The sequence below is a fragment of the Epinephelus moara genome, chromosome 24, assembly GCF_006386435.1.
Source record: "Epinephelus moara isolate mb chromosome 24, YSFRI_EMoa_1.0, whole genome shotgun sequence".
Taxonomy (NCBI): domain Eukaryota; kingdom Metazoa; phylum Chordata; class Actinopteri; order Perciformes; family Serranidae; genus Epinephelus; species Epinephelus moara.
Genome location: NC_065529.1, coordinates 6,394,145 through 6,406,356, shown reverse-complemented (window position 1 = coordinate 6,406,356; position 12,212 = coordinate 6,394,145). Strand labels below are relative to the sequence as shown.

The 12,212-nt window shown below is 39.5% G+C and overlaps 1 protein-coding gene across 1 annotated transcript in view; it reads right to left on the bottom strand.

Annotated features, from left to right (window-relative positions):
• Window positions 1–12,212, bottom strand: part of itpr1b (inositol 1,4,5-trisphosphate receptor, type 1b) — a 130,734-nt gene that overhangs the window by 32,282 nt on the left and 86,240 nt on the right. Inside the window, exons 44-51 of the mRNA XM_050039318.1 lie at window positions 11,968–12,151; window positions 10,584–10,846; window positions 8,447–8,647; window positions 4,644–4,754; window positions 4,018–4,113; window positions 3,812–3,946; window positions 3,172–3,279; window positions 1,403–1,595 (exon numbers count right to left, since the gene is read on the bottom strand). Coding sequence (XP_049895275.1) covers window positions 1,403–1,595; window positions 3,172–3,279; window positions 3,812–3,946; window positions 4,018–4,113; window positions 4,644–4,754; window positions 8,447–8,647; window positions 10,584–10,846; window positions 11,968–12,151 — 1,291 coding nt within the window. The remainder of the gene's footprint in view (window positions 1–1,402; window positions 1,596–3,171; window positions 3,280–3,811; window positions 3,947–4,017; window positions 4,114–4,643; window positions 4,755–8,446; window positions 8,648–10,583; window positions 10,847–11,967; window positions 12,152–12,212) is intronic.

Here is a 12,212-nt window from a genome sequence, read left to right as displayed (position 1 = left end):
AGGTGAATAAAAGGCAGAGCCTCCATTTAAATCCTGTGTGCCTTAAGATATTAATACATGTACATGTGGACTGTGCACATTTATCTTTAGAAAAGCAAAAGAGCTTGTGTCAATAAGTTAACATGTGAAAGTTTCATTCAGTGTTGTCCATTTCATCAGTTCTTTCAATGTCCAATTCATCACTTAGACCATGGCCAACATTACATCTGAAATACATGTTCAACTTTAGTCTTATGGGAAGCTGAAGACAAATTTCTACATGAGTGGACATTGAAGATTTTTTTTTCCCAATCTTCCCCACGTGTCTAAAACCTCTTACTGATTTTTACACTTTAAACTCAGATTTGCATAATGTGCAATAAACATTTTAGTGGAACTGCTCGAACAAACTGACAGCTGCCTTGTGCGCAGAGTCACAGCATTAGAAAAAACGATATGCAGAGGTTTGATTTTAAGCTGAGATTTGATATGGTGTAATATTTTAATATAAGCGCAAAACAACGCTGCACAAAAGGACCTACAGTGTATAAAAATGGTAACATTAGATAGTCCTGAGCAGCAGACTAATATCCAAGCAGGATTTTGATTCCGACATACAGTAAACGTCTCCTGATTAATGTGCTTTGATGTGACATTGATACGGACTGAATCAATGAGGAAATGAAACAGCCTGTCAGGCTCTGTAAGGAGCAAGAGACAGAGAGAAACTCTGGGTTTATTAAGGGCAGCCTGCCAGTGAGCAGGTTAGGTTCACAGTCATTTAACGCAGTAACTGACACAGAGTTTGAGTTACCTCTCTTTCAGGAACTGGAAACCCAGAGTTTCCTTCATCTCAGGGTTAACTTACTCAGAGTTTTCACTAATCCTGCTTTCTGGAATACCCTGGAGAGCAGAGCATGTGCAGCTCTTGTTGCCCTTGTCGCTGTGTGGTCTTTATCACAGCTGGTTATCTGTGGTGCTTTCAGTGTTGCCAACATGTTTGACAACACAGAAATAGATGTACAATGCTTTATATTTCCTGCCCTATCATTTTTAATGATGATGTCTCCATTGTGACAACAGAAACATTTTTTCTTTGGCAGATGTGGCTTTTGTTGCTTTTGATTCACACTGGAGGTGTGGAGGAAGCGTTTGGAAAGTCTTACTAGATCTTGATTTGACAAATTGCCAAAATGACACATAGGGGAATTTTGTCAACATGTTGAATGACCTTATGAAGTGTACATGTGAAAGTGGCTTCTCAAAAGGACAGCATATAAACCAGGGGGTGGGAGGGGCAGGGTTCTCAGTGGCCTGGAGGGATGCAAAAGGACAGCATATAAACCAGGAATTAGGAGATAAAGAGTTTAGGAAAAAGACGCACAGGGAACGCTGTTTGTGTTACCAGTAGCCTCTTGAGTACCTCGCAGCTTCTTCTGCCAATTCATCTCATTGAAGAGGTCCTCAGAGCGCAGGAAGAAGTCATTAATCTTACTGCCTTGTTCATCCCGCTCTGTGGTGTAGTAGACACGCAGCTTGGACTCTTGGGTGAGGAACTCGCAGATGTTGGGCACAGGAAACACTATCTGCTCCATGGTGCGATCAAGCCGTACGATCTGGACACAACCACAGAAGCAGCCACCAATCACACACTGTCTGTTGTTGTTGTTGTTTGTTTTTGTTGTTTTTTATACCCCCTTTTGTGGCAGAAAATTGACTAAAACGTATTCATAAAGAATAACTGAACTGTTTTAAAGTCATTCAGCCTTTCATTAAGCTTTCTTTGAATGGGCAAAAATTCAACTAAAGAAATTATGCAATAACCTCTAATATAACCATTCACAGATAAAAACCTTAAAAGAAAATGCTTCAGAAGCCATATTACTATATAGCAGGGGTGAGTGACATGGAGAAAATCAAATATCTCAATATTTTCAACAAAAAACCCTACAAATCCATATTGCAACAATATTGCAGGACTGACTATTAAAAAAAATAAATAATGATCAAAAATGTGGATATAATGGCTCAGTGGGTTACAGCAAATAATAAAACAGCTAGAGCAGTCGTAAGTTCAGAAAATTGCATCACTCTACTGTAATGCGTCCTTTAAAGGCAGGAAAAGACAGCACTTACAATATTACGATATCCAAAATCTAAGATAATATCTACTCTCATATCACGATATCAAACACCATCAATATCTATTTTATGTTGCTGTGAAAACATCAACAAATTTCCTCTTCAAACAGCGGTATTTATTCACGTTCTTGCAAAAAGAACTAAATTTTACAATATTACATTTTTACACTTCATGATAAAATTTACCTTTACCTAATACTCATTTTTACTGGATAGAGTATGAACACATCATGATGTAACTCAGTGCAACCTCAGTGAGCTGTTAGTCCTGGCCACCAGCTGCTAACAGCTAACATCAACAAGCTCTCTCCTGCTGACTGCAACAGGGATTTGTTGTTCACAATGTTTCATTATCAGGGAAACACCGAGTGATCTCTATTCTTTCCAAACACCTTTATATTGTATGCATGATGACTAAACCCCATTAGTCTCAAGCCCTGCTTTTCATCCTGCGCAAAACTGATTTGACACACAGAAAAAACACCAGCCACTGCCATTGATGACTGTCTCTTATTTGCCAAAAAAACTGATAGCAGTCAACTAGGCAAATATCAGCTGATATTGATGTTTGATCAATATATTGGTGCATCCCTACATTAGCGCCAAGCGTTTATAGATCAGTTATTCATTCAAATGGTCGAACTGGTTATTGTCACATACTGTACTTTGCATATAAACGGGTTGTTTTCTTTGGAAAGTGGCTAATAAACTGAACTGACAAGAACACTGTCAACAATCCACATTTCTTCTTAGGAAAATGTGCAACCATGCCAAAGGTGCTTGCCAATCTGTCAAGTAACGCCATTAGACTGAAAGCAGGCCAACAAAAACAACATCACATGCTTCGATTCAACTGTGATTCCAAAACATGTGGCAATCTTCTGCAGCTATCACGAATGACTTATAAAACATGCAACGTAATGGACAGACAATAGTGACATTTTTGGAACATTCCTCAGTTAAACTTTTGAATCAAATACAACAAATGAAAATGACAACAGCAGATCCAAAGTGGCACAGTTTAGTTCGGACGTTGACCTAGTCGCTGACCTCAATCTGTGCTGTGTGTTTGGCGTAAAACTCCAGGGCCTCGTCCCCCTCTCCGTATGTCCCCCCTGGCTTCAACATGGCCTGCAGCTCCTTGTTGTGACGGGCTAACTGAAATGGCAACAAACACCATCAAATCAATGATAAACAGATCAATGAATCATCACAAAGACTGTTTCTATTGTTATCAAAATGATTTGCCTTGCATGTGTACACGTGTTATCTTGGCATGTGCTTCATTTCTGAGCCAACACTGCTGGTACTTCACAGCTGGGTACAGTGCATGCTATTTATTTTTCCTTTGAATGCACAATGTTCCGTCCATTCAACCACAGGGCTGCAGGGTGTGGATTGACAGTGGGTGTTACACAACTATAATTGTAGTCGTTACTAAATCGTGGTTTGAACAGACACTCTGCCATTGAGCGGTGCAGAGCCTGAGGGCTGAAAAAGAGATGAGCGTAGAATGGCAGGTATCACATGTCTGTGGTAGCCACAGGAAATGAAACAAACATACAGTAACAGTCAGGGCCTTGAAAATCCATTGGCTATGTGCTGTATTATGTGTCCATGCATGTGCTACAGCATTTGTTCACGGGTGTGTCTGTCTCCATGCTGATTTTACGGACAGTTGGCGGCTTACTTGATGTGCCAAGATGTAGATATTATGGCCGACATTGCGTGGAGATGCAGAGTGCTCCTCCTCTCCATCTTCACCCTCTGGTGGCTCTTCTACCTCTATCTCACCCTGCATGTAGGCCTTTTTGATCACTTCCACCTGCAAGAATACAGACTGTCACATAACATCCACTTCACTCTGTAAGAGGATTTGCATGATGTGACACGCACCAGTTCTTTAGGCCTCATGTTGTACAGTATCCTCTCAGCATTCTCGCTGTCATGGCGACTCTCCATAATTGCGAGAAGAAGCTTGGAGGCATTATTCTATGACGAGATGAGAGTATAAATAACACCCAGAACACAATTAACCTAGGTTCATTTTTTTCTGTGTGATGTTCAGCATTCCAAACTGTACACGGGGAGTAAATCAAGGACCATTAAAGAGGAAATCAAACTCTAAATATTCTAACTTTGCCATGTGTCCTTTTCAATTTGTGGTGGAGTACTTTATGATGTTGTGTTGTAATAACACATTTTGGCAATTTGAGTCAACACTGTTTCAAGACTTCCTTCAGTCAGTGATTTCATGTAATGACTTGATAACCTTGACTTGATTTTTAGAGCTGCTGTCAGTGATGTCACTGGTACAGTAACTCTACGATTCAATGATTACTTTCTCCCTTTAAATGTCACATACAATGCTTATGTTTTGAAACTCTCACTAATATTAAGCAATCCAAAATCCTTAACAGAAATAAGAAAAACATACCATACAGCATTAAAACAAAGACTAACATGCCTGTTATGCAACACCAGAAGTGTTTTTCCACTTCTTCATATCAACGATCACTCACTTTGAGCTCTAGCACCAGATCCATCCTCTTCTTGCCAAGGGGGTTGATGTCATTGAGGATGAGCGCAATGATGATGTCAATACCATTGCATTCATGAGTGGCAATGCAGTTCTGAGGAGCAAATGAAACAAGCTGTCAAAGAGCAGACCGGAACAGGAAAGTTCCTCTTTTTCAGCAGTGGAAACATTATTAGTAAAGACAGAATTGTGATTGACAGGACTTTTTTAAACAGGCTAACACTCAACAAGTCAATACAATATTTGATGATATCTGGAGTTTTCTTGGCATCCTCGGTTGACACAGTAATACAGCAGGCTGGTATTTTCAGTTATGATCAGGTTAACAATCTGTTGCTCTAGAGTCATATTAGATGTCAACATTGCAGTATTCCAGATAGGGCTGCTTCCTGAAAGACGAAGATGAGAGTTATCAGTTAACTAAGATTCTTCAAGTCGAGCAGTTTGTTTTTTCAGTCAGTGATTAGTGTACTTCTGGTAACATTTCAGTCCTCAGATGCAGCTGCAGAGTGAGTGCTCCTCACTTTCACACTGCTTTCTGGTACAGGCAGCTGCAGACGTAGATCCAGGGTGAGTCTGAGTGAGATGGAGGCAGCTGCCCAGAAGCAAAGAATCTTTGCCCAGTCAGGCTCCGAGATAATGTTTTCTTCTTCTGCTTAGAGGTGGGGAATTTACAGCTCACAGTAACTTAATAGGATATAGTCTCTTGCTTTTGTTTGGTGACTAGTTTTCCACAAAACAAAATTGTAGCACATTTCTGATCTGTCGTTAGTGTAGTTAGCACGTATTGCCTTGGAGAGCTAACTTGGCTTGTTTACTATATGTCGTGAACGTCGCCATTACCCTGAATGTCCCACCAAACCCTGCTCAAACTCTCAAACTTCATATGGAAACTAGAATCACCCCCATGTGGCTGTATACCTCTGCACACCAGTCAAATTTCTCTTAATGTTTCCCTTCATGTCTGTGAAATCATGGATGCTTCACACACATCTGCCACTCAGTAGCACAGAAGATCTATACAATCAGCACAGTTTCGAGGTGGACACCCAAGATTAGTCATCAATTCAGTATCTGACCAAATATTTCCCCTTCTGTTCCTGAGATATGATGCTGAATAATGGCCAGAAAAGTATTTTTGTAGAACATTATGTCGTCACAGTGAAGCTGACCTTTAACCTTTTTAGATATTAAATGTCATCACTTCATCATTTTATCCTATTAGACATTGGTGTGAAATACTGTCATAATTAGCATATGAATTCTTGAGTTAAAAAAGGTGTTTTGTGACGTCACAGTGACCTTTGGACTACAAAATCTCATCAGTTTTTTTTTTTTTTTTAACTTTATTTTTATTAGTGTTTTCAGGTTGAAGGGAAAAGGAGAAGAAAAAAGAAAACAAAAAAACATGGGTTGGGGAAAAGAGGTTGGTAGGAGCCACAAAAAGGTACAGAACAGGGTTTTTCAACTAACCAGTCAATAGGTTACATCCCTTCGTGTATACGGTCCATTTTTTACAATATTTTATATATTGATCAAGTCTTAAAGAAAAGGTAAGTTTCTCCATCCAGTGAATTTTGTTCATAATTGCAATCCAGTCGTCCTTTGAAGGGGGGGGGCTTGTCTGTAGCCACCTCCGTGTGATGGCTTGCCTGCTTGGTTTTGCCCAAGTACAATATGACAAAAGAACAGTCAATTTCTACTCTAAAGATGTTCCTCATTTCTTTGTCAATCTCTTGCCAATATGGATAAATAGGTAGGCATCCCCAAAAAATATAAAAATGGTCCACCATTGATTTACCACACGGCCTCAAGCATTCATCCTGCCCCTGGGACCCCTGTTGTAGAAATTTCAATTTAAGATTCACAAAATATCGTATTATGTTTTTCCAGCAGAACTCCTGCCAGGACCTTGAATTGGTGGTCCTCGTTTGTCCCTCCCAAATATCATTCCAAAAGTCCTCAGATGTCTCCAGGCCTGATTCCCTCTCCCATTTCTGTTTGACCTAGGAAGTGGAATAATGTTTGGAATTTTGTAATCTATTATATATTCGTGATATAAGATGTCTGTTGTCTTTTGTCTTGTATACATCAGTGAATATATGAATCAAATTGGGTTTACTGTCCTCTATTTGTTTAATTTCTTTATTGAAGTAATCTCTGACCTGGAGATATTGAAAAAAATCTTTTTTCCCACGGTTATTAACATTTGAAATCTGGTCAAAAGACTGTAAGTCATTACCATTAGCTATAGTGCAGAAAGCTGTTTTGTGCCCATTGCCTAATCCACATATCTAGACCGGAAGGTATAAACTCTGGATCAAATGATACCCATTTCAACATTTTCACATGTTTCTCAAGGTAAAATCTTTTGCAGGTTTTAAACCATACCCTAGGAGCTACCTTCGTCCATTGGTTTGCTTTATCCAAATAAGAATCCTGGTGTCGGTAATTATCCAGTACAGACTGTACAGGTAGATTGAATTGCATTAATTCTAAATCAGTTTATTTAAGTCCAAATAAAAATTTGTGCCAAATTTGAAGAAATTCCCACAAGGTGTTTTTAAGATACAGCGTTAACAAGAATATGACAGATGAGGTCACAGTGACCTTGAGCTTTGACCTCTGACCACTAAATTTGTATCACTTCATCCTTGAGTAAAAGTGGATATTTGTGCCAAATCTGAAGACATTCCCTCAAGGCATTACTGAGATATCGCATTCACGAGAATGGGACAGACGGACGCATGGGCGAACAACCCGTAAACATAATGCCTCTGGCGCCTGCTATGGCCAGCACAGAGGCATAACAAACGGACAAATAATCAGATAATAGTACTGAACAGCCAAAACTGATTCAACTGTCAAAATTTTGAGTCAGGTACAGCCCTGATTCCAGATTTAAATTCTGTTAAACAATTAAATATTTAACAAGCAGGCCTATTTGCCTCTTTTCTTTTCTGTTAACCAGCCCTGGCACAGCCATGTGCTGATGAGATGGGTCACATTTCATATTTAGTGAACAAGTGTCATGACTACTAGCTTCGTACTCAGTAGTTAGAGTTTGTTTTGCCAACCATATGCCACACCCTAAAACTAAACAGTGGCTTGCTGCAGCCAAATGGTTTGGAGAAAGTATGCTGATGCCATTTAACAAATATACTAATAGCACACAAACAAAACACAAACAAAAATAATTCCACCACTTGTCTCTGTCTTTTTCCTCTCTGTAGAAATGAACAAAGAGCTTTGTTTAGTCTGGCAGTCGCCCCTTCTAGCACTGTTTGAGGGAACTGAAATCAGTTCAAACAGCGACTACATTGAGCCAGTTGTCTGTTTAGTCATGCCAGTTTCACACTTGCCATAAAATGACCCCACAGCGGCTTGAACAGAGGATGCCACCATCATGTGAGAAGACCAAGCAATGCTAATCCATACCAAAGAACAAACACAGGCACGCTGCCCAGAGTTGGCTGCTGTTACGCTGTTGAAGAAAGACAAGTGACTGAATAGCTTTAGTGTGGCAGCTGAGTGCTGGGCATGAAAAGAGAAATGCTCAGGACTAATTACAGTACTACCCCCTCAAAATAACACGAGTATGATGACTAAAATGAAAAAGTCAGTCTGACGTAAACTGAGGATAATTTGCTCAAGTATCTGATAAGAAAACCACATCAAATGAAAAAAAGACGGACGAAAACAGATGAACTGCAGACTAAAAATACTGATGAAAGTACATTTTCAAAGTGTTCTTGTATACTGATGTTCTGAGTGTACATTTATCACCTGGTTCTCATGACAGGGACCTTGGCAGTACTCAGTCAGGCTCTCCACAGTCTGGTTGATGAGTCCTACGTTCTTCTCATTAATGTAGAGTCCCAGCAGCCCGAGTCCCCCTGTGGTGCTGCCACAGATACAGTCCAGGAACTGAAGGGTCTCACACACCAGGTTGTAGTTATTCTTGTTGTTCTGGTTGCGCAGAAAGTTCTGGAGATGGATGGAGATAAACTTTACACTAACTAGGCATATCTTTTGTTCTCAGGACACACGAGTCCCGGTAATTTTTGACATACAGTATCTTTGTCATCAAGACTGTGGGCTCCATGCAGGAAACAGTATATGAACAAAATCCCCTTAACTTTTTTCGTATCGACGATAAGTTCTTATTTTCTTAGTACACATTCAATTCTGGGATTTTGTAAGAGAAATTTGGTCTAACCAAGATAAGAGAAAAACATTTCATTTTTGCAGTCCACAAATTGTTGTCCAGATCATTACATGTTTTAGAGTATATATATATTTTAGAGTATATATATAGTACTATAATGATAAAAAAAAAACAAAAAAAAAAAACGCTAATGGTCCACTGATCATAATTAAGACTATAAAAACCCTGGGATGATATGTATGTATGTACGTATTGCGTATGTTTAGTTTCTAAATGGCTTACTTACTGCTGACCTGTTTCACATCACCAAGAGCACTGCTTGTCTTTTAATTTCATTAACAGTGTGTGAATCTGCTGACCAGTGGTGGGGTGTAACCAAGTAAATTTACTTGAGTACTTTACTTAAGTACAAATTTTGAGGTATTTTTATTTTTAGTATTTTAATCTCATGCCACTTTCTATTTTTTCTCTACTTCACTTCACTTCACTTCACAGGGAAATATTGTACTTTTTACTCCACTGTAATTGTGTATTTACAAGTTATTTTACAAATTAAGATTTTTATATTTATTATTGCTGCTTTTTCTTTAAATTCTTTTAATTGCTTTGATTTACTAAATTAATTTAATTTGGTCGGCATTGTGTACTTTTACTTTTAATACTCAAATACATTTTCTTACATAACATTTTTTGATGCAGGACTTTTACGAGTTACAGTATTTTTACAGTGTGGTATTAGTATTTTACTTAGGTAACAGATGCTGACCGAGCATTTACAGCATCACAAAACTTTTGACATTTTTTGGGTTCTGATTTTCCTGTAACACCAGTGCTGACTTTCTGGAAAATCATGTTTACTTTAAGTTTATTTAACAGTAAGTTGATTTCACTGCTGCAGAAGTTCTTTGTCTTACAGCCTTTTTTGATGGCATCTCTCCAGTTCTTGGGCGTACACCAGGGTATTTGCATCTTGCACAACACCTGCCTTATATAGTGTTACAGGGGCATTACCTATGCTAATAGGATAATCATGATCAGGTGAGATTCATTATTCAGCACACCTGGGTAAGAGCAGATTTGGATGGCAAAATTAAGAGAACCTTTAAGAGATAAACAATGTTGCTGCATGAGGCCCAGAATCTCACTTTAAGCTACAAATCAGCAAGCCAAACCTGTGAGCAAATGCCCTATTCTACTCTGAAGTGAGAAAAAAATGTATCACATCAAGAGTCACAAGGCTCATTCTACTTTTGTCTTCGTTTTAAGCATGTAAGCCTACATGGCAGCCAGACAATTACTTCATGTCTTTGGAAGGAACAGAAACATCTCAATGAATTGATCATCTGTGCTGCATGGCTAGCAGGAAATCAATATCTTGCACCCACGCTGGGTCAGGATGGACGAGACAGAGTGATTCTGCACAGAGCCAACTATCATTTAATGAAGGCCTGCCCCGGTTTGCGGTGCAAACTGAATCAATGCAAGGAGGAAGTCTTGTGTCTGAGCTGCTGGATCAAGCCATTACTAAACACCAACACACTCCTCATAGTGAAACCAGACCAAGACATACCAGATATGGAAACAGCTGCATCAGGAAGTTCTGCAAATGGTGCCTATTTTCTACATGGTTTCGTTTCTGTATAACTGAGTGTGGTGATAGAAATTCAGAACACAGGTCAGGAAACATGTCATGGATGGGGGCGGCGGGGGTTTAGGCAAAACAAACAGCGGCAGCAAACTGGTGTAATGGCTGACCTGCAGATCTCTGTTGTGGTTCTCACAGAGCAGCTGCATGAGGCGCAAGATGGGCTTCATGATGGTGATGATGACACTCATCTCGCCTTCCTCCTGACCCTTATCAGCAGTCGGGACGGGAGTGCCATCGACGGCCGCTTGGTGCTCTTCAGCTTCGGCCTCGCGGCGGTAGGTCGTGAAGGCCTTCTTGGTGACAACGGAGGCCTCCACCAGCTGCTCCTTCACCTCCTCGGTCACCACTGCCACTACGGGCACATCTTTGACTAAACGCAGGTATGGGAGAGTGAGTGAAACACAGATCGTTGGAGACATGACACTGTGTTTGAGAGGTCACAAAGTCATGTACTGATTTGTATGATCACCTATGTGCATAGACTTTTTGTAGGGAAATATTATCATGTTTTATTATCAAGTCTTAAATAATAAAAAAAGGCTTTCTGACTCAATATTGTATCAAATGTCTAAGAAATGTATGAGAATAAATAAACTAATAAATGGAATGATTGATGTGGCAGGTTCTGTTTAAATACATATTTAGAGACTGAGTATGCAGACAGACTAGATGCCATGTACACAGAAGACAACAGATGTTTATTTGGACAGTTTTATGATCTCATACAACCCTAAAGATTAACTTTCTTGTTTTTCAACCTGGACTCCATTTTGACGAATGGGAACAACAAGTTTTTGAAATTGTTCCAGTACTGAGTGAGACGGGCTGCAATGTAATCCCTCCAGGCAACTGAGCACAGTCAATTTATGTCCACTGGATGTGCTTGTTTTTGTCACTGACAGGCTCAGATTGTTATTAGAAGTGTTTGACAACATTATGGAAAGGATCCCTACAGAGACAGACCTTTTTGTTAAAGAGTAAGATCCTTTTTGTTTATCGAAAAACAGCCCCAAAATTGCCGTCGCCAACCCACCGTACTCCATTTAAATATACAGTCAACAGATACAAGACAAAACTCACAAAATTTGTCTTGGTTAGTATTTCCACTGTTCTAATAATCACTAATGCTGGTTTGGTTAAATCAACCCTTAATTCACCCAGTTAGATGGGAAAAAAATGCTTGTTCTTTAAAAGTTAAAATCACTCTTTATTTAAATAGAGTCTAGTGGGTTTCGAGATGGCACATTTGGGTCATTTCTGGTTAATTAAAAAGGTCTGTGTCTGTAGGGATCCTTTCCATAATGATGTCAAGAACACAAAAACAAGCACAGGTGACATAAATTTAAGGTGCTCAATTGCCTTCAGGGATCACATTGCAGCCAGTTTTGCAGTTGCTTAAAACATGTGAAAATAGGGTCCAGCTTAGAAAATACCAAAGTTACCCTTTTAGAATCTGATCTAACATTTCCAATTTGTGACCTGACCCCTAACCTTTCTTGCGTGCTGGTGTGTCTTTGTCTGGTGGCTCCTCATCCTTCTTCTTGCTGCCCAGGTCACTGGTATTAACTGTCACAGTGGCTTTGATCTCCTGCTGAGCCAGCTTCATGCGCTCATAAAACACCTTGAAGAATTTTTCGGACTTGTTGTCCCCTGTCAAACGATGGTAGAATGACCGCTGGAGAAAAATAAGCAAGAAGAGGACAATGCATGTTATTTGTACTCCACTTTTTCTGTCT